At 40.0% G+C, this 23,797-nt stretch overlaps 1 protein-coding gene across 1 annotated transcript; it reads right to left on the reverse strand.

The window, feature by feature from the left end:
• Nucleotides 1-573: 573 nt before the first annotated feature.
• LOC114911269 (uncharacterized) lies at nucleotides 574-23,300 on the reverse strand. The gene is made up of 20 exons (XM_029254801.1): nucleotides 23,098-23,300; nucleotides 20,890-21,000; nucleotides 20,721-20,772; nucleotides 20,419-20,617; nucleotides 19,936-20,088; nucleotides 16,696-16,861; nucleotides 16,179-16,279; nucleotides 14,984-15,152; nucleotides 13,991-14,042; nucleotides 13,505-13,703; nucleotides 13,022-13,174; nucleotides 9,812-9,977; nucleotides 9,283-9,383; nucleotides 8,293-8,461; nucleotides 7,299-7,350; nucleotides 6,816-7,011; nucleotides 6,202-6,354; nucleotides 3,552-3,723; nucleotides 1,840-1,940; nucleotides 574-774 (listed from the first exon to the last, which is right to left on the reverse strand). Exons 2-20 carry the CDS (start codon nucleotides 20,960-20,962, stop codon nucleotides 574-576), a joined length of 2,628 nt encoding a protein of 875 aa, XP_029110634.1. The 5' UTR covers nucleotides 20,963-21,000; nucleotides 23,098-23,300.
• Between the last annotated feature and the right edge of the window lie 497 nt (nucleotides 23,301-23,797).

The following is a 23,797-nucleotide window of genomic DNA, read 5'->3' on the forward strand; positions in this document are numbered from 1 at the left end:
CGGATTTGTCTGCCGCACTAAAATATTTAAGAGAAATTACCCAGCTGCAGTATATTGTAGCGTCCCCCAATGAAGCTACTAGAAACGTGCACTTTATTAAAAGTATACGTCTCCTAACAACAATCTTAACAAAGACACTTCAGACAGTACAAAACACAGAACCCTTCCAGAATCTCCCTGGGTCACTCCCAGCCCCCCTGCTGCACCCTATGGTTAAGGGGTTCCCCCCTGAAACTCCCCAGAATTCCACTCTCGAACACTGAACTTAAATAGGACGACAACCAATCAGAAACCACACACAACTATGTACACACACATAAATACTAATGCCAACTATTTACACATTTACTCCCCTCAGGGCTGTTACAATATACATGGTTAAATAAATGTACTGTTTATAGCTACTCGTCACTATTACAAGGTATTATCAGTGAATCACCATAATCAAGTGGTGTCATGCATTATTTGACACTTGCAACGGAGTACATTTATTTTTCTATTTTTTTTATACTTTTTTCTGACGTTGCAAGACAATCCGCAAAATGTGTTTTTAATGAAAGTGACACTTTAGAATTACAAACAGTGCTTCATATCCAAATCATCGTTTGAGTCACAGATATTGCTAAAGTAACTGTTTACAAAACAGAGAATTTCCTGGAGAGTGCTCAGCATCAAGATGTCACAGTTCTTCTCCAGGTCAGTCTCATAGTTATAGTTCTTCACTGGAAATATACAAGACACTGGTATGCCCAGTTGATCACTCACCTTGCGGATCTGAGAAAAGATACAGGTCTTGTGTAAATACTTTTATAATCACCATCTGTAACCTCCAGACATGACACAAACAGATGTATTTCACTGTAGTAACTGGACACTGAGTGAAAATTCAAATGCAGCATGTGAATAGAAGCAAGAGGTGAAGTGCACAGGTGAAGTGAACGTGGAACAAAGATGCACAGATTCCTCTTAGGAGGACAGTAAGTGGAACAGGTGTTGGAGACTGGAGTGGGTATACAGGGGTGTGAAGGAGATGGGGCTGGAATACGGGACCTGGACAGCAGAGCAAAGAACTGGTGAAAACAGGACAGGGACAAAATACACTGAGAATAAGACTTTCATAAAACAGGTACATAAACGAGGATCTTTTGCTGGATGCAGGCAAAACAATGCGGTGCCGATTAATAATCTGCAACCTGGTATTACTCCTTCAACCCTTTTAGAGGGCTGGTCAGTAATTTGGGATCAGGTGTGCTGACGGGGCTGGGTGGAGCTGGGGTTGTGTGCCTTGTGATCATTCAAATTGTTCTTCTGCTTCATGACACCATTGAAATGATTTTAAAATTTCTCAGGAGTGCTCTCTTCCAAAAACAAAATAGATCCAATTTCAACTTTTATTTTGAGTCTATTTCAAATCAGTCAGTCTTATATTTTAGGAACAGATTGTTGTGGCTCACTTGTTAGAGCTCCTTTAATGTCAGATACTGTCTCCTAGTAAAGAAGTGCAGGTTTGCCAATTTCACTAGACTCCATGTTCGATTGCCACTTGAAACCAAGTTCAGCAATCAATAAGAGTTATCAGTGATAAAATCTCAGCTTATGAAAATCCAATTACACAAAACAGAACTATTACCGCTCAGGGTGATTAACTTGAAGCTGAACGTATCCCTTACACACCAGCGGATCCCCGAGAGGGGAGAGCAGGTCCACTGTCTGCTGTTCTGTTACTCGCACAATATTAGCAGATGTTGTTTCAAAAAATGTGCTATAATTATAACACAGACCATATATTTTATGAAGTTCAGAATACAACAACCAAGCCTCTTAAATAGTAACTCTCACCTTCTCTTGTATATATGGACTGCGATACACATCCTGTATGTCCTTCTCCACATAAATACATGCTTCATCCACTTTGGTCAGGATCAGTAGCTGGGGGACACCTGAAATCATATAATTTGTCACACATAAAAATCAGTGTTATCCACTACTACAGTTCTTATTTGCTTAAATTCACTTTTTAAAAATCAGGAAATTGTTTGGGGATATATTGATTGCACCTGTGAAGGACTGCATACACTCTCCCAAAACAAATTCAGGCCTAAAATGAAGAACCTGTGTTTTCTTTATCATCAAATGTTTCAAAACCACTGGTGAACAGATTTTTTTGGTCCTATGAAAAAAATGCCTGTTTTCAATGTATTTTTGCACACTGAATTGAAATATGTTTTCAGAATTTCTCTATCACCCATAGTTGTTATGTTCTAGTATATTTACATATCATACAATATCGTATATTGGTACCGATACTATACGGGGCATTCCAAGCAAATATCAAGTCACGTAGTCTTCCGTGGCAGTTGTCATTAGACTGGAATGTAGCATCTTCCAGCGTGGACCGCGTCGTCATAGAATGTTGGGATTAGTTTCTATGATGACGCGGTCCACTCGGGAAGATGCTAAATTCCATTTCAAGCAAAGTTTGCAAAACAGCTATTTTCATCATTTGTGCAGTACAATAGGTGACAACCTTGGGGAAGTCAGTGACGAGCATGGTGAACGATTTCACCAAAACATTTTGGATATGGAAAAACGATACCAAGGTAGGTGGAGTCCCAGTATGTTGGCAGACAATTGCTGGACAATGAAGAGGGATATTGCTGAGGCCAAATACAGCTGAAAATCATACACTTGTATGTTTCACAAGAAAGTTTGTACTTATTTTAAGTGTAATAACAGTCTTATTTAAGAATAAGTAATATACATTTTTTTCAAAGCTTAATTGCTTTGTACATTTTAAACCCTGTCTGACAGAAAAATTCTGAAAACATACCTGAATTCAGTGTAAAAAGTACTATAAAGTACACCAACTTTAGTTTGTGGGGCAAAAAAGTTAAAATGTTGTTGACCAGTGTACTCTGTGGGAAAATTTCCCTATTTATTACTAACTAAAATAAGCACCCTTTTAAAAGACAAAAACCAGAAATAAAAACACACTTTCTATAAAACATTTGGCATTTCTGTAAAGAAATGCTTTGTTTTAGATTGTGTTCATCTTCAGACATTTGGCCATAAAATTTATATGGGCTATTATTTATATTTATTCATTTACCAGATGCTTTTCTCCGGTGACTTCCAACAAACTTTATAGTGTTATGAGCCTACACTCCAAGGTGACTTAGAGTGAGAGTACTGTACACTACTTAAAATGGGTCACTCATCCATACATCACAGTGGAATACACATACTTTCTCTGTCACACTACGGGTGAACCTGAACAGCATGTCTTCGGATTGTGGGAGGAAACCCACATAGACGCGGCAAGAACATGCAAACTCCACATAGACTGATGGGGTATCAAACCCACGTCCTCTTCCACCAACCAGGCATTGTGAGACAGAAGCACTACTCGCTGTGCTATTGTGCCACCTGCTGCCCCCTAAATATTATGTATTTGAAATCGTGACATAAACTGTTAAAGACAGGTTCAGTGTCAGAAATTCAAAATGTATGTGGAACAACCTCACTTCTCACAATAATTGTTCCCAACTTACCAATCTCATTGGCATTCTGTCGAATAGCATCAATTTTTTTCATCAGCTGCTCAGGCATGTCTGTGACTTTAGAGGCTTCCATCACATATACTACACAGTGGATCTTGTTCTGCAGTTTCGCTGATTTGTCGAACTGAGGGTCGTCTTCTTTCAAGGGTGATGCTGTTTTCAACTAAAGATAGAGGAGGGAAAAGGAATGAATCACTGAGAGCAACAAAAAGAATTATACAGGAAACATAATGGTTTTTCTGAGCCCTTTCATATTACATAGAGTGTGTGAAGTAGTGGTTTATTGCTCATTTGTGTGGACAGGAGAAAACTGAAATATAACTGGAAAAACCAGTGAGCACAGTTAAAAAAAATCTTCTTCATCTCAGGTGAATTTGTCTTCTCCATTGACCCTGAAGGTAAAGAAACTGTTCAAATAAATGGCCAAGAGATAAAAATGGTGACAGACACAGAAAGTGAATAGAGCTGTTCAACAAAGTTGACATGGAGCTAAACTTAAGCGGACATCTTGGGGAAGAAGTTCTATATTAATGTACAAACTGTTTCACTTATAGGGGGGTGCGGCGGTGCAGTGGGTTGGACTGGGTCCTGCTCTCCGGTGGGTCTGGGGTTAAAGTCCTGCTTGGGGTGCCTTGCGATGGACTGGCGTCCTGTCCTGGGTGTGTGTGTGTGTGTGTGTGTGTGTGTGTGTGTGTGTGTGTGTCCCCAGCCTTACACCCCGAGTTACTGGGTTAGGCTCCGGCTCCCCGCAACCCCATATGGGACAAGTGGTTCAGAAAGTGTGTGTGTGTGTTTCACTTCAGTGTGTTGGCTACTTTGAGGCACTTTGATCTGGATGTCCCATCAATAAGACACAAATGATGTGACACTGTATACAAATAAAATATGCTGAGAACACTGAACCTCCCGATCAGCAGGAAGTGCAACTTCCTCAGACGGTGGAGAGTACCTCCACAAGAAAGCCAGATAATTTTTATCCAAAAGTGAAATCACAACCAGAAATGGCAGGGTTATCAAGAAAACTGCTTGTTAAAAAGACAATTACAAAATAAAGGACCTGCATGACTTTCCAAATGTCAAACTGCCTTATTTTGTTTCTGTGCAGAAAGTTACTTAGACCAATAGAAATGAGGTGATATTTACAAGTATTTTAAACAGACACAACTAACATTTGAGCCATTATGTATATATTTTGATGTTTGAATGCACTCAGTAGAAATGGAAGATTTCCATTTCCATATTATTAATTTCTTTTTTACAGATAATACTTTCCTGTGACTTGCTATGGATTAATTACAGTTGTATGATAGTCACAGAAAAGAAAAGAGGGGATATAGTATGGTTACCAGAGATTGTGAGATGCAGAGAATGAGAAAAGATAGGGAAGCAGAAAGCAAGAGAATGAAGGCTGTGATTTGTGTAGTTCTATATACTGTAATAAATATAATTGCACTGTTAGCAGGACAAGTGTTAGTTATGTTCACACACCAAACTACTGTTTACAGAGTAAAATAACTGTTCAAATAAGAGTGAACAACATCACAGCATCACAGCTTCAGCTTCAAGGATTGAACCACTTGAGACCCTGCATAGTATGAGTACGAGTGATTAAAAATAACAGATGAATTGATTCTGTTATTCTTTTGCTTTAAATGTTAAATGCTAATATTTATTATACATTTCTTTGCTGTAGAGTTGTACCCTATATTTTTTTAAATTATTGTAAAGCACTTTGAAACACAGCTTTCAAGATGTAAGAGAAAGATTATTTTTATTAGAACAATTCTTGTAATAATTGTAATAACTTCTAAGGTGTGTACCTCATTTTGCTGAGCCAGTCAAAGTATAACAGTTTGATTCATACTAATATTGTCTTTCAAGACAATTATTTTTTTCACTTGAAGTTTTATATTGGTAGGTAAGGGTTTTCTTTGGCATTTCCCACATTTCCTAGCACTTTCATTTTTAAATTTCGCTTCAGGATTTATGACAGACAATAGTTTTACGGCATGAAGGAATCTCAAAGCATAAAACACAGGACAAAAGATTTCTCAGAAATGCTTGCAAGTTGGACCACAGTCCTGCTCTCCGGTGAGTCTGGGGTTCAAGTCCTGCTTGGGGTGCCTTGGGACGGACTGGCGTCCCGTCCTGGGTGTGTCTCCTCCGGCCTGACGCCCTCTGTTACCGGGTAAGCTCTGGTTCCCCGCGACCCCATATGGGACAAGCGGTTCTGAAAATGTGTGTGTGTGCTTGCAAGTGGCCACAGAGTTATGAGAAAAACTGAGGTGCATGTGAGAAGCCACGCTACGCATGTGGGAGAGGCTGCTCACCTTGTGTGGTGCTCAAAATGACTAAGGCTCATATTTTGAATTGAAATTTTTGGTCTTGTAAGGCATTTCCCATTAATGTGTGTTAAAAACCTTATTATGCAAATTTTATAATTACAAATTAGAAGTGTTAGTACAAGCTCTCGTAATATGATCATTCATGAAGCAAAACACACTCTTTGAGCAAAACTTTTAAATATTCAAACAAAAACAATGGATAAAATTTCCCTGTTTAATTTTCAGTGCTTACAATGTTCTGAATTTTAGGTTACACTTGAAGCTAATCATATTCATATTAAATGCATTATTCATACCTTATACCGATCAGGAACATGCCCCTTCAGAATGTTGCAAATGTCTTCAACATGCACTCCTTCACCTGGAGCCGCTTTCAACCCCATGGTGTCGCACACAATGAATGAGAGTGGCTTGCCATCTTCGCCTGCTTTAATCCTGAAAGGAAGAAGCTGGAAGCAAAGGTAATTTCTCAAAATTATTTGAAGAAGTACGGGGGTGCGGTGGCGCAGTGGGTTGGACCAAAGTCTTGTTCTCCTGTGGGTCTGGGGTTTGAGTCCCGCTTGGGGTGCCTTGTGATGGACTGGTGTCCCATCCTGGGTGTGTCCCCTCCCCCTCTGGCCTTACGCCCTGTGTTACCGGGTTGGCTCTGGTTCCCTGTGACCCCGTATGGGACAAGCGGTTCTGAAAATGTGTGTGTGTGTGTGTGTGTGTATTTGAAGTAGTATTACTATGAGATGTTTCAATATAAAGTGAGCATCATAAGTATTGGCTTGGTGAGGACTGTATGCAGACATGGCTATAGACACAGTTCAGTAAAAAACAAAACATATATTACAAGTTTTAATGCATTAAATATGAACTACTTTGTGAGTTTGCTTTCGTGTGTTTGCTTTTTGAAAGATCCAAGTACCTGGGTTGTCACACCATCACCAGAATTGCCTGAGATGGCTTGGCTGGTAACATAACCATGGAAGACAGAGCTGATGGAGTTGAAGAAGCTGGACTTTCCAGCACCAACAGGACCAACCAGCAGAATCCGTGCCTGACTCACTGAATTGATACTGGGTTTGTACCTCTTGATTTCATTTATCAGCATATTCTTTGTCCTAGAAGTAACAAACAGCAAATAACAAGGCATTTATATTAAATAAACACATAAATATTCATATACACCAGTCCTGTTCCTGAAAGAAGCTCATCACAATAATTTAAGTAACATAAATTTACAATTCATTGGTTATTTTTATTTCTTCAGGGCTCAAAGGATCCATGTTTGAATACAAAATGTGCTATTGGACTGAATAATGAACTCAGTATATTAGAAAGGATATTTGTTTTTATAAGCTGCTACAGAAGTTTTTCACTGTGTGTTATGCAATTGTATAACACGTACTCTGATTTCCACACAATTTTCCTCCATGGTTCTTCAAGACGTCTAATAAGTTCTGAGAAAAGAAACAACAAAATAGAACAAAATAAGATAAGCCACAATTTATTTTTAAGTTGAAACCAGAGCAATCTGTCTCAAACTGTAGGGCACTGATTAAGTAACTGTAACAGTTTGAACCTCAGACCAGTTTATAACATTTGTATAGGCAGTACAGTAGGCAGTTGCTATAGCAATCAGAATGTCCCAAATTGAGAATAAATAAAGCAGGTGGAAGAACAATTATTAATTAGCTGGTGCTTTTTTGTCCCTTAATTTGTTTAAATAAGTTTTCTACAATAAGAGACTTTGGATGATTTACCCATTTATGCACCTGGGTCATTTTTCCGGAGCAATCCGGGGCAAACACTTTTATCAAGGGTACTATAGCGAGAGCAGGGATTCAAACCCAGGTCTTGTGATAGTAAGGTAACTGCTCTAAACACCGTGCTGATACTTACTGTACCCAGCTTAACTGTTACTTTTTAATTTGGAAGCAATACCTTACATTTTATTTGGCTGAAAATAATTAACATTATAGTTTTTGCTTAAGCACAATTATCAAAAAAAATTAGTACATTTAACAAACTTTCAGGCAAATTCCATAAAACAGTGCATGCATTCTCATTACTTGAACACAATATTCTTGAATCAGTAACTCTTTTCCAACATCTAAGTAGATTGCTCAGCAGCAAACAAAAAAAAGAATTGTTTTCAGGTAACAAAACCACGTTTTGTGGTCTGCATGACTTGGCTTTAGGAATTGCATTTAAACTTGAATTAGGAATTGCATTAAACTGTAATTCATTCCATCTTCAACATTAAATTAGTTACATCCTGTTTAGCAGAGACAATTCAGAAACTGCTGATAAATGAATAAATGTACAGTCTCTACAGTAAAAATACACTGTAAAAATAACCATTTGGAAAAATATGCACACAAATTAAAAAGAACACTCACTTTTGTCATTCATGTCCCTCATGTAGTCATCAGCAAAATGAAGTATTTTCTGAAGAGCGCTAAGTAGCAAGATGTCATCATTTTGCTGAAGCTCCACCTCGCGGGTGTAGTTTTTCACTGGAAACACAGAAAGCAGTGGTATGCCCAGACGAGCACTTGCATCCTTGATCTGAGGTGAGGGCAAAGGTGAAGTTCTTTTGTGAATAAATACAACGAATTTTAGTGTTTGAAGGATACAGTCTATGTTAAATATCTATATCAAAATCACACACACACTATCTGAAACCACTTGTCTCGAGGCGAGCTGGAGCCTAACCCGGCAACACAGAGCGTAAGGCTGGAGGGGGGACACTCAGGACAGGACGCCAGTCCATCACAAGGCGGCCCAAGCAGTACTCGAACCTCAGACCTGCTGCACCACCGCGTCCCCTCAATATCAAAATCAGTTTTTGAAAATTGTTTGGTGATCACAGAACGGTCAGTACATTACTACTATGGGCTTTAAGTCCAGAGGTGTCAAAATTTGCTGCACCTCTAATTCCCTGTTATCTGTTCGTCATTTTAGTTCGAGTTTACTAATTTTAGTTGATTATGACAGTAACTTGTGGTTTCAGAAACATATTATTAGAGATCAATCAGTACTCATAGATGCTCGCCTGCAAGTTTGAGCTATGAAGTCCGTTTAACATTAACATTTGCTGTTTTTATTTTTACAGCAAAAACCTGATGGAGAGCCTCGCTTCATTTCGTTCCTCTTGCTCATTAAACCATTGAGACAGAGTCCAAAAATTAGTACACTATTGTTTTACCTTATCCTAAAAGTGTAGTACCCTTTTTAAGTCAAAGTTTCTGCTGTACATTAATTACTAGGCTCTACATTAAAACTTAGTACAATTTCTTTAAGCTTTCATACTGGTAGTTGCAACTGTTTAACACATTTATTTTTTACAGGTCATTAAATGACAAATCCTGTAACATTGCAAATCTCACCTTTGCTTGCAGGTATACACTGTGATACACTTTCTGTATGTCTTTCTCTACGGGGGGGCATGTTTGATCCACTTTGGTCAGAAGCAACACCTGAGGAACACCTGAAACATGCATTTTTTCACTTAGAAGTAACCAGAAGCTTAAGTGTAACACTTCACTTTTTTTTACATATGGCAGGTGACCCATTGTACCTAACAAAATCACTTTCCTCATTATGACTTCACCTGTACAGCACAGTACAAATCAATCCCCCAAAGTAAAGCATAAAATTTAGTGAAGAGAACACAGGTTTTTCATTGTTCAGTTCTTAGCTCCTTTTTCCACTAAAGCAGTTGTTACAGCACTTGATGTGAACAGGTGACTGTTTATTAAGGCTCTAAATACAAAACAAACACTGGTCGTGTATTAGATCAACTCAAAATGCCGTCAAAATCTAATTCTTATATCATAAATCAGGACTTGAGGATTTGAGGACTTGAGGACTCTTTACCACATGTCCCTACTTTTCTGTATAATCTTGCTGACTTACCAAATTCATTGACTTTCTTTCGAACTGCACGAATTTTCTCAAACAGCTTTTCTGGAATGAGTCCCATTTTGGATACATCGAGAACATATACAACACAGTGGATCTTGTCTTCCAGTTTCTCTGGGTTCCTGGAATTGCTGTCTTCGAGAGGTGATACAGGATTGAACTAAAAAGGAAATAAGTCATGAATCAAATACAGAGTACAGTGTACCCCCACCTTACAAAGGACTTCTCATACAGTACAGTTATAGCCAAGTCAAAGCTCATAGCACAATAATTTTTAAATTAGATTTTTTTGCAAAACCTACCAAAAGCAATCTATTGCAAGTTAAAAATAAACATGATGAAAAAATATGCAGTCTGATACTATATGACTTATTTTCTAGTGTTTTAGCCTTTCTTTGATGATCTCTGCTAACCCTTGGGCAACCAGAATCCTTATTTTCAACCTTATCACTTTAGCTGACCATGTTTCACCTCTCACAGATCATCTCCCCACAACTCTTCACCTTCATCTCTAAGATTATCAACTCCTCACTCTCCTCTGGCTGCTCCCCATTTGCCTTCAGAACTGCTTTTATTTTACCTCTGTTAAAGACATCCTCCCTAGATCCTAACTCAGTCCAAAACTACAGACCAGTCTCTCTCCTCTCCTTCCTGTCTAAAACCCTAATGGGCAGCCTGTGATCGACTATTTGATTTCCTCAACTGGAACCATCTCCTCGATGGATATCGGTCCAGTTGGTCACTCAACTCAGACAGCACTCCTGGCAGGGTCTGAGTCTCTCCAGTCAGCTAGAGCTGCCTCCCTCTCCTCGGTCCTCATCCTCCTCAACCTGTCTGCAGCATTTGACACTGACAACCACCAGATTCTACTTTCCTTTCTTAGTCAGCTTGGGATCAAAGGAACGGCACTAAGATGGTTTGAGGCCTACCTATCTGAGAGATCCTATCAAGTGGTCTGGTGGATCTCCCGATCTTCTCCTCTGCCTCTCTCAACTGGTGTCCCGGCGGGATTGGTACAGGGTCCTCTACTCTTCTCGATCTATACCTCTTCCCTCAGCCCTGTCATAGCTTCCCATGGATCCAAATATGACAGCTACACTGATGATACCCAGTTCTTCCTCTCCTTTCCACCCATTGCTGCCTGCCTGTCAGATATCTCTGCATGAATGTCTAATCACCACCTCCAACTCAACCTCTCCAAAACAGGAATCCTACACCTCCCAGCTGGCCCGTCTTCCTGTCACGATCTCTCAATCAAACTGGATAGTTCACTCATTTTGTCTACCTCCTCAGCAAAGAGTCTGGGAGTGATGATTGACTCAAGTCTATCTTTCTCTCAGCACATCGAAGCCACAATCCAGACCTGCAGATACATCCTGCATAACATCCGTAGGATCCATCCTTACCTCGCAACTGACTCTGCCCAACTACTTGTACAGGCCATGGTGAAATCCCTTCTGGACTACTGCAACCCTCCCTTATGTGGCCTTCCTGCTACTTCCATCAAACCTCTATAGCTGATACAGAACGCTGCTGCCCGAGTTGTGTTTGACTTGCCGTCAAGGGTCCATGGATCTCCTCTACTCATTTCTCTGCACTGGCTTCCTGTAGCTGACCGGATAAAATTTAAGACCCTGGTTATTGCCAACAAATGCATCAATAGAACTGCTCTCAGCTATCTACAAGACCTGATCATCAGCTACACCCCAACCAGAATGCTATGCTCTTCCACATCTGCCTACTTGGTGGTCCTGCATACGAAAGGTAAAAGCACGTAAGTTCTCGGTTCTGACTCCATTGTTGTGGAACGACCTTCCCCTCTCACTTGGAACTGCTGAAACACTGTCCACATTTAAAAAGGGTCTGAAAACTCACCTCTTTCAGACTCACTTCACCCATAATCTCTTAAGCTAATGCAAGGTGTAAATGTTCATGCACCATAACTTTATGATCATGTCCAGATTAGCCTTTACACAGCTGCTACTCCTGTTTGTGTATCTCAAAAAAAAATTGTAGGGAGGTTATCAGGAATTGTCTCTTCTGAGTTTTATGCAACTAATCGTGTGATGAACATTGGTGCACGTAGTGGAAAGAAACAAACTAAGTTTACTTAAGAATCACATACCTGCAACTATGTCACACACACACACACACACACACACACACACACACAGACTGAAACTGCTTGTCCCAAGTGGGGTCGCAGTGAACAGGAGCCTAACCCAGAAACACAGGGCGCAGGGCTGGAGGGGGAAGGGACACACCCAGGAAGGGATGCCAGTCCACCGCAAGGCACCCCAAGCAGGACTTGAACCCCAAACCTGCCAGAGAGGGGAACCCGGCCAAGCCCGATGCGCCACCGCACCCCCCCTTTCTCCTAATGTAATGCACAAATTGTATTTCTCTGAGATGTACGTCGCTTTGGAGAAAAGCATCTGGTAAATGAATAAATGTAAATGTAAGTTAGTTATAATTTCAGTAAACCTCATGGTGGTGCAGTGAGCAGTGCTGCTGCCTCACAGCACCTAAGCTGTTCTGGCGTAGTTTAAAATCTGTCTGAGTTTGTGTCTAGTCTGCATGTTCTCTCTGTATTTGCATGGGTTTTCTCCAAGTGCTCCAGTTTCTTTTCGCAGTCCAATTGAATGCAGTTCAGGTGGATTGTTGATGCTAAATTGTCCCTAGTGTGTGTGTGTGTGTGTGTGTGTGTGTGTGTGGCTACCCAGCAATGGACTGGTGCCCCATCCAGGGTGTACCCCCCTCTGTCTTGCACCCACTGATTCCGGTAGAGGCTTTGGATCCCTGCAACCCTGATCAGGACAAGCAGTTAATGAGAATGGATCTATGACTGAATTAATCAGTATACAGCTTGATCAGAGAACAGGTGGATGTAGATTGAAAACTTACACTGCTATGAATAATGCTTACCTACTGTGCTAGTCACTGTCTCTGTTGTTACATAAATATGATGTGCAAAGAGGTCTGCACAAAATAATGAACATGTAATATATTTCAGCTGTAAAATTTCAACAAATGATGGTACAGATTTGCAATATGATTACTCATGATATGATGAATAAAATGGCTTTCAGTCAAGACGTTACGACTAAGCTTTTAAATATTCAATTAACAGAAAGTGCTAAAGTACCTCTGTTTTTGGTCACCGTTCAAAATACTCGTGTCCTTATTGAGTCAATCTATCCTTACCTGGTACCTGTCTCCAATTTTACCATTCAGAATGTTAGGAATATCTTCAATATTCAGCCCTTGTGCTAGGCCCTCCTCTAGTCCCATGGTGTCACACAGGATGAATGGCAGAGGTTCACCATTTTGACCTGCCTCAACCTGGTAAGTGCGAAACTGGAAGCACAAGTGATAATTAAACACAATTTGGAAAAGCATTAGAAACAGAACATTTGATATAATCTGTAATATTATTATTCTACTGTAGTGTGGTTCAATAACCTTGTGTTTGTACCTAAGCCCTCTGTGTTGTTGGATACACTTTGTGCAGTGTGTCACTTTGGATAAATATGCAAAAACTGAATATAAACTTGAACGTAGACAATGCTCACCAATTTGCTTGTATGTGAATTCAGTTCACCAAAATAATAATATATTATATAAATAATATGATTATTTTGGAAATAATGAGCAATCACTTTTTGGTTTCTCAAAAAATCCTTGTACCTTGAGGGTCACGCTGCTTTCTAAAGTGGTGCCTGTCACAGCTTGGCTGGTAATATGGCCATGAAAGACAGAGTTGATGGAGTTGAAGAAGCTGGACTTTCCAACACCAATCGGACCAACCAGCAGAATCCGTGCCTGTTTCACTGAACTGACACTGGGCTTGTACCTCTTGATTTCATTTATCAGCATATTCTTTGTCCTAGAAGTAACAAACAGCAAATAACAAGGCATTTATATTAAATAAACACATAAATATTCGTATACACCAGTCCTGTTCCTGAAAGAAGCTCATCACAATAATTTAAGTAACATAAATTTACAGTTCATTGGTTATTTTTATTTCTTCAGGGCTCAAAGGATCCATGTTTGAATACAAAATGTGCTATTGGACTGAATAATGAACTCAGTATATTAGAAAGGATATTTGTTTTTATAAGCTGCTACAGAAGTTTTTCACTGTGTGTTATGCAATTGTATAACACGTACTCTGATTTCCACACAGTTTTCCTCCATGGTTCTTCAAGACATCCTATAAGTTCTGAGAAAAGAAACAACAAAATAGAACAAAATAAGATAAGCCACAATTTATTTTTAAGTTGAAACCAGAGCAATCTGTCTCAAACTGTAGGGCACTGATTGAGTAACTGTAACAGTTTGAACCTCAGACCAGTTTATAACATTTGTATAGGCAGTACAGTAGGCAGTTGCTATAGCAATCAGAATGTCCCAAATTGAGAATAAATAAAGCAGGTGGAAGAACAATTATTAATTAGCTGGTGCTTTTTTGTCCCTTAATTTGTTTAAATAAGTTTTCTACAGTAAGAGACTTTGGATGATTTACCCATTTATGCACCTGGGTCATTTTTCCGGAGCAATCCGGGGCAAACACTTTTATCAAGGGTACTATAGCGAGAGCAGGGATTCAAACCCAGGTCTTGTGATAGTAAGGTAACTGCTCTAAACACCGTGCTGATACTTACTGTACCCAGCTTAACTGTTACTTTTTAATTTGGAAGCAATACCTTACATTTTATTTGGCTGAAAATAATTAACATTATAGTTTTTGCTTAAGCACAATTATCAAAAAAATTAGTACATTTAACAAACTTTCAGGCAAATTCCATAAAACAGTGCATGCATTCTCATTACTTGAACACAATATTCTTGAATCAGTAACTCTTTTCCAACATCTAAGTAGATTGCTCAGCAGCAAACAAAAAAAAGAATTGTTTTCAGGTAACAAAACCACGTTTTGTGGTCTGCATGACTTGGCTTTAGGAATTGCATTTAAACTTGAATTAGGAATTGCATTAAACTGTAATTCATTCCATCTTCAACATTAAATTAGTTACATCCTGTTTAGCAGAGACAATTCAGAAACTGCTGATAAATGAATAAATGTACAGTCTCTACGGTAAAAATACACTGTAAAAATAACCATTTGGAAAAATATGCACACAAATTAAAAAGAACACTCACTTTTGTCATTCATGTCCCTCATGTAGTCATCAGCAAAATGAAGTATTTTCTGAAGAGCGCTAAGTAGCAAGATGTCATCATTTTGCTGAAGCTCCACCTCGCGGGTGTAGTTTTTCACTGGAAACACAGAAAGCAGTGGTATGCCCAGACGAGCACTTGCATCCTTGATCTGAGGTGAAGGTAAAGGTGAAGTTCTTTTGTGAATAAATACAATGAATTTTAGTGTTTGAAGGATACAGTCTATGTTAAATATCTATATCAAAATCACACACACACTATCTGAAACCACTTGTCTCGAGGCGAGCTGGAGCCTAACGCGGCAACACAGAGCGTAAGGCTGGAGGGGTGACACTCAGGACAGGATGCCAGTCCATCACAAGGCGGCCCAAGCAGTACTCGAACCTCAGACCTGCTGCACCACCGCGTCCCCTCAATATCAAAATCAGTTTTTGAAAATTGTTTGGTGATCACAGAGCGGTCAGTACATTACTATTATGGGCTTTATGTCCAGAGGTGTCAAAATTTGCTGCACATCTAATTTCCTGTTATCTGTATGTCATTTAAGTTTGAGTTTGCTAATTTTAGTTGATTATGACTGTAACTTGTGGTTTCAGAAACATATTACTAGAGATCAATCAGTACTCATAGATATTTGTCTGAAAGTTTGAGCAACAAAGTCTATTTAACATTAACATTTGCTGTTTTTAAGGGGGCGTGGTGGTGCAGTGGGTTAGACCGGGTCCTGCTTTCCAGTGGGTCTGGGGTTCGAGTCCTGCTTGGGGTGCCTTACGACGGACGGGCATCCCGTCCTGGGTGTGTCCCCTCCAGCCTTACGCCCTGAGTGGCTGGGTCAGGCTCCGGTTCCCTGTGACCCCGTACAGGACAAGCGGTTCGGATGATGACGTGACATTTACTGATTTTATTTTTACAGCAAAGGTATAATGGTAAGCCTCTTGTTAAGGCTCATTAAACCATTGAGAAAGAGTCCGAAAATCAGTACACTATTGTTTTACCTTATCCTGAAAGTGTAGGACCCTTTTTAAGTCAAAGTTTCTGCTGTACATTAATTACTAGGCTCTACATTAAAACTTAGTACAATTTCTTTAAAGCTTTCATATTGGTAGTTGCAACTGTTTAACACATTTATTTTTTAAAGGTCATTAAATGACAAATCCTATAACACTGCAAATCTCACCTTTGCTTGCAGGTATTCACTGTGATACACTTTCTGTATGTCTTTCTCTACTGGGGGACATGTTTGATCCACTTTGGTCAGAAGCAACACCTGAGGAACACCTGAAACATGCATTTTTTTCACTTAGAAGTAACCAGGATCTTAAGTGTAACACTTCACTTATTTTTACATATGGCAGGTGACCCATTGTACCTAACAAAATCACTTTCCTCATTATGACTTCATCTGTACAGCACAGTACAAATCAATCTCACAAAAGTAAAGCATAAAATTTAGTGAAGAGAACACAGGTTTTTCATTGTTCAGTTCTTAGTTCCTTTTTCCACTAAAGCAGTTGTTACAGCCCTTGATGTGAACAGGTGACTGTTCATTGAGGCTCTAAATACAAAACAAACACTGGTCGTGTATTAGATCAAATCAAAATGCCGTCAAAATCTAATTCTTATATCATAAATCAGGACTTGAGGACAGTCTTGACCACATGTCCCTACTTTTCTGTATAATCTTGCTGACTTACCAAATCCATTGACTTTCTTTTGAACTGTACGAATTTTCTCAAACAGCTTTTCTGGAATGAGTCCCATTTTGGATACATCGAGAACATATACAACACAGTGGATCTTGTCTTCCAGTTTCTCTGGGTTGCTGGAATTGCTGTCTTCGAGAGGTGATGCAGGATTGAACTAAAAAGGAAATAAGTCATGAATCAAATACAGAGTACAGTGTACCCCCACCTTACAAAGGACTTCTCATACAGTACAGTTATAGCCAAGTCAAAGCTCATAGCACAATAACTTTTAAATTAGATTTTTTTTTTTTGCAAAACCTACCAAAAGCAATCTATTGCAAATAAATGATAAGCATGATGAAAAAATACGCATTTTGATAATATATGACTTATTTTCTAGTGTTTTAGCCTTTCTTTGATGATCTCTGCTAACTCTTGGACAACCAGAATCCTTCTTTTCAATCTTATCACTTTAGCTGACCATGTTTCACCTTTCACAGATCATCTCCCCGCAACTCTTCACCTTCATCTCTAAGATTATCAACTCCTCGCTCTCCTCTGGCTGCTCCCCATTTGCCTTCAAAACTGCTTTTATTTTACCTCTGTTAAAGAAACCCTCCCTGGGTCCCAACTCAGTCCAAAACTACAGACCAGTCTACCTCCTCTCCTTCCTGTCTAAAACCCTAATGGGCAGCCTGTGATCGACTATTTGATTTCCTCAACCGGAACAATCTCCTCGATGGATATCGGTCTAGTTGGTCACTCAACTCAGACAGCACTCCTGGCAGGGTCTGAGGCTCTCCAGTTGCCTAGAGCTGCGTCCCTCTCCTCGGTCCTCATCCTCCTCAACCTGTCTGCAGCATTTGACACTGACAACCACCAGATTCGACTTTCCTTTCTTAGTCAGCTTGGGATCAAAGGAACGGCACTAAGATGGTTTGAGGCCTACCTATCTGAGAGATCCTATCAAGTGGTCTGGTGGATCTCCCGATCTTCTCCTCTGCCTCTCTCAACTGGTGTCCCGGAGGGATTGGTACTGGGTCCTCTGCTCTTCTCGATCTATACCTCTTCCCTCAGCCCTGTCATAGCTTCTCATGGATCCAAATATGACAGCTACACTGATGATACCCAGTTCTTCCTCTCCTTTCCACCCATTGCTGCCTGTCTGTCAGATATCTCTGCATGAATGTCTAATCACCATCTCCAACTCAACCTCTCCAAAACAGGGATCCTACACCTCCCAGCTGGCCCGTCTTCCTGTAACGATCTCTCAATCAAACTGGATAGTTCACTCATTTTGTCTACCTCCTCAGCAAAGAGTCTGGGAGTGATGATTGACTCAAGTCTATCTTTCTCTCAGCACATCAAAGCCACAATCCAGACCTGCAGATACATCCTGCATAACATCCGTAGGATCCATCCTTACCTCGCAACTGATTCTGCCCAACTACTTGTACAGGCCATGGTGAAATCCCTTCTGGACTACTGCAACTCTCTCTTATGTGGCCTTCCTGCTACTGCCATCAAACCTCTACAGCTGATACAGAACGCTGCTGCCCGAGTTGTGTTTGACTTGCCGTCAAGTGTTCCCATGTATCTACTCGTTTCTCTGCACTGGCTTCCTGTAGTTGACCGGATAAAATTTAAGACCTTGGTTATTGACTACAAATGCATCAATAGAACTGCTCCCAGCTATCTACAGGACTTGATCATCAGCTACACACCTAGAATACTTTGCTCTTTCACATCTGCCCACTTGGTGGTCCTACATACGAAAGGTAAAAGCACAGAGGTTCTCGGTTCTGACTCCATTGTGGTGGAACGACCTCCCCCTCTCACTTGGAACTGCTGAAACACTGTCCACATTTAAAAAGGGTCTGAAAACTCACCTCTTCCAGACTCACTTTGCCCATAATCTCTTAAGCTCATGTAAGGTGTATATGTTCATTGACCATAACTTTATGATCATGTCCAGAAAAGCCTTTACACAGCTGCTACTCTTGTTTGTGTATCTCAAAAAAAAATTGTAGGGAGGTTATCGGGAATTGTCTCTTCTGAGTTTTATGCAGCTACTCGTGTGATAAACACTGGTGCACATAGTGGAAAGAAACAAACTAAGTTTACTTAAGAATCACATACCTGCAACTATGTCACACACACACACACACACACACACACACACACACACACACACACACACACAGACTGAAACTGCTTGTCCCAAGTGGGGTCGCAGTGAACAGGAGCCTAACCCAGAAACACAGGGCGCAGGGCTGGAGGGGGAAGGGACACACCCAGGAAGGGATGCCAGTCCACCGCAAGGCACCCCAAGCAGGACTTGAACCCCAAACCTGCCAGAGAGGGGAACCCGGCCAAGCCCGATGCGCCACCGCACCCCCCCTTTCTCCTAATGTAATGCACAAATTGTATTTCTCTGAGATGTACGTCGCTTTGGAGAAAAGCATCTGGTAAATGAATAAATGTAAATGTAAGTTAGTTATAATTTCAGTAAACCTCATGGTGGTGCAGTGAGCAGTGCTGCTGCCTCACAGCACCTAAGCTGTTCTGGCGTAGTTTAAAATCTGTCTGAGTTTGTGTCTAGTCTGCATGTTCTCTCTGTATTTGCATGGGTTTTCTCCAAGTGCTCCAGTTTCTTTTCGCAGTCCAACTGAATGCAGTTCAGGTGGATTGTTGATGCTAAATTGTCCCTAGTGTGTGAATGGGTGAGCGTGTGTGTGTGTGTGTGTGTGTGTGTGTGTGTGGCTACCCAGCAATGGACTGGTGCCCCATCCAGGGTGTACCCCCCTCTGCCTTGCGCCCATTGATTCCGGTCGAGGCTTTGGATCCCTGCAACCCTGATCAGGACAAGCAGTTAATGAAAATGGATCTATGACTGAATTAATCAGTACACAGCATGATCAGAGAACAGGTGGATGTAGATTGAAAACTTACACTGCTATGAATAATGCTTACCTACTGTGCTAGTCACTGTCTCTGTTACATAAATATGATGTGCAAAGTGGTCTGCACAAAATAATGAACATGTAATATATTTCAGCTGTAAAATTTCAACAAATGATGGTACAGGTTTGCAATATGATTACTCATGATATGGTGAATAAAATGGCTTTCAGTCAAGACGTTACGACTAAGCTTTTAAATATTCAATTAACAGAAAGTGCTAAAGTACCTCTGTTTTTGGTCACCGTTCAAAATACTCGTGTCCTTATTGAGTCAATCTATCCTTACCTGGTACCTGTCTCCAATTTTACCATTCAGAATGTTAGGAATATCTTCAATATTCAGCCCTTGTGCTAGGCCCTCCTCTAGTCCCATGGTGTCACACAGGATGAATGGCAGAGGTTCACCATCTTGACCTGCCTCAACCTGGTAAGTGCGAAACTGGAAGCACAAGTGATAATTAAACACAATTTGGAAAAGCATTAGAAACAGAACATTTGATATAATCTGTAATATTATTATTCTACTGTAGTGTGGTTCAATAACCTTGTGTTTGTACCTAAGCCCTCTGTGTTGTTGGATACACTTTGTGCAGTGTGTCACTTTGGATAAATATGCAAAAACTGAATATAAACTTGAACGTAGACAATGCTCACCAATTTGCTTGTATGTGAATTCAGTTCACCAAAATAATAATATATTATATAAATAATATGATTATTTTGGAAATAATGAGCAATCACTTTTTGGTTTCTCAAAAAATCCTTGTACCTTGAGGGTCACGCTGCTTTCTAAAGTGGTGCCTGCCACAGCTTGGCTGGTAATATGACCATGGAAGACAGAGTTGATGGAGTTGAAGAAGCTGGACTTTCCAACACCAATCGGACCAACCAGCAGAATCCGTGCCTGTTTCACTGAACTGACACTGGGCTTGTACCTCTTGATTTCATTTAACAGTTTTTCCTTTCTCCTAGAAAGAACAAAACTGGAAAATTAGCCAGGAACATGCATTCAATCAGAAGAAAGTCCTAAAACTTACACAAGCTTAAAATTAAGATTCAGTTGGCACATACACTGCAGTCCATTCAATGTCCCTCCATGGTTTATCAAGAAGTTTTTCAGATTCTGAGAGAAAATAGAAAAAGAGCACTAGCAATATACACAACTTATGAATAAAACCTTAACTGTAATTGAAAATAGGAACAGCAGCACTGGTTATTTAGAGCAGTACATGACACTCACCATTTACTACAGGACTGGGAGGAGGCCTGTACACTTGCTGAGGTGTTTGAGGTTTGGACGAAGAGCCTCCCATCTTAAGTTTTCAGACTTTCCAGACTTCAGTTACCAGACCTGTTCAAAGGAGTTTTCCCATTTCTTATTCGTATTAATTAATGTATCCGTAGTTGTTAAAAACACATTTAAAAACGTACATTCATTCAGTGAATGATATGTTGTAAACTGCGGGGTGTCTAAAAAATGTGTAACATTTTACATTTGCCAAGCGCCTGTGAACTTGTTTTGCTCATGACCTTTAACCTATCCATTGAACACTGCCCTCTTCCAAACCCAGCTTATCTCTTTCGGTGTCCGACCCATGGAGAACAGCCATGATTGTGAACTTACTGTTGATATGGTACTGAAACTACTATTTGATTTATCTGATCAGCCCCTCCCTAACTCTGACCTTGTCTTGTTTGTTGACCTCTCGTGCTCTTTTTGGCACCCGACATCCTTGAGTAGGCCCATCTATCCAATACATGCTCTGCCCAGCAGGCTGAACTATTTGCACTCACTCGTGCCTGTATCTTAGCCTGTGACCTATCCGCCACAGTTTACACTGACTTTCCAGGATCATTTCTACAACACCATAAAAAAGCTGTCAAAAAGCTGTCCCAGGAAAGGATGAGGATGTCTGTAAAGTAGAAATCAATGTCCCAAACGAAAAAGAAATATACTTTCCTTCAGTATTGTGCCTGAGTTGATCTTCCTATTTTTCCCATGGGACCGAATAAAGAACTTGGTTTGTTTCTTGACCAGACTGTTGAAACTGTGGTATCTGTTGATCACAGGCAGGGAGTGTGCTGTCTTTATCAGTTGTGTTGATGTATTCCTGCTGTTCCACTGTAATCACCCCGTTCTGTTCAATTTATTTCATGTTGCAATTTGCACATGTTTTTTCTGTCCACTTTTGCAAAGCAAAAGGGTCGTGAAGTCAGTGAGATGTGGTGTGGATTGCTTCTGTTTTGGATCAAATGTAATTTGCCAAATCTCTTTGAATGCTCATGTCTTAACCTTGGAAGGTATTATTAACATGTAGAAATACTTTTCAACATACTGGTCTGTGAGAAAATCAGTTCTGTGTGGCGTTGCATGGGTTTCCACTGGGTGTTTCGGTTTCCTCCCAAAGACATGCATTTGGTGCTGTTACAGTGATCTTTGTATGCAGTGCTGTGCAGTTTCATCTCTAAACCATCATGAAGTGTCCAGCACATCAATGTTGGAATGAATCTCCAACAATGATCTTAAACTGAGAAATCCAGATGAGTGTAAAAAGTGTGTCATCCACCCCAGATCTTCTCTACTGTCCAAGCGAATTTCACTTTCCAGACTTTTTTTTCATACTCTGAGCAACGCAGTTGAAACATATGGACTAAACTAAAAACCTGTGAAATATGACACCGGTGAAAATACTGTACAGAAGTACTGTATGTTTTTTAAAAAAACATTTTATGAGATGCAGAGAATGAAGGCGTTTCCATTTCCAGAGAGTTCTTTCAGTTTCACATTTAAACAGTTTCCTGTCGCAATGCCTGTTAGGCTGATTATTGTGTTAAATATAATAATGAAAACAGTCTCCGATGAATTAAAAAGTACATGACATGTATAGAATACATTTGAAAGTACTACTGCACATTGTTTAACTGGAGCAATGATCTGTATTTTAAACATACATTTTGTAAGATACACAGAACACATTTTTCCAGATTGTTCATTTCACTTTCATATTTAAATGGACTGAGTATATACTTTATGGCATGTAAAAAAGTTCTCCATTAAAGATAAAGTTTTTCAGTTTAAAATGTAATAATCCACACACCCATCATCTGAAACCGCTTGTCCCACGCCGGGTCGCAGAGGCTAACCCAGTAACACAGGCGCAAGGCTGAAGGGGACACACTCAGGACGGGATGCCAGTCTGTCGCAAGGCACCCCAAGGGGGACGCAAACCCCAGACCCACTCAAAAGAAGGACCCGGTAAAAAACGCCGCGACACCGCACTCCCCCATGTTATAATCCAAAAACGTTTAATCAATACCGAAAGTTAAAACGCAGTTCACTGTTATGATTTATGAATTGTTATTTTATATTGATATTAGTAATATGGATAGTCCTTAAATACAGAAGCATTCAAATGCATAAACATGACTAAGAGCACATTAAACTCACCTCAGTAAAATGATGCGAGGAAACAGCTCTGGATGAGAGAGAGAAAGTGAAAGCTGTGGGATATTACATGTTCGTTTTGTGCGGTAAGGGGGTGGGGTAACAAGATGGGCTTCAACTGATAAATCCTGACGAGTGTAAAAAGTGACATCAACCCCCAGTCTCCTCTACTGTTCTCGTGAATTTCACTTTCACTTTTGCAGACTGTTTTTTTCGTACTCTGAGCAGCACAGTTGAAAAATATAGACTAAACTAAAAACCTGTGAAGAATGACACCGGTAAAAATACTGTACAGAAATACTGTATGTTTTTTAAGAATACATTTTGTGAAATGCAGAGAATGGAAGTGTTTCTGTTTCTAGAGAGTTCCTTTCAGTTTCACATTTAAAGAGTTTCCTGTCACAATGCCTGTTAGACTGATGATTGTGTTAAATGTAATAATGAAAACAGTCTCCGGTGAATTAAAAAGTACATGACATGGTATAGAATACATTTAAAAGTACTAGTCCTACTGCACAATGTTTAACTGGAACTAAGATACAGCAACAGACTTTTTCAATACATTTAAAGAGAAATATATGTACGAAATTCCGATGGCAACGTTCTTAGATTATTTGACAAAATTTTAAATAGGCCTCTACATATTTTAAAGATGCATTTTGTGAGATACACGGAACACATTCTTCCAGATGGTTCATCTCAC

This window comes from Scleropages formosus, chromosome 9 (genome assembly GCF_900964775.1).
Source record: "Scleropages formosus chromosome 9, fSclFor1.1, whole genome shotgun sequence".
Classification (NCBI taxonomy): domain Eukaryota; kingdom Metazoa; phylum Chordata; class Actinopteri; order Osteoglossiformes; family Osteoglossidae; genus Scleropages; species Scleropages formosus.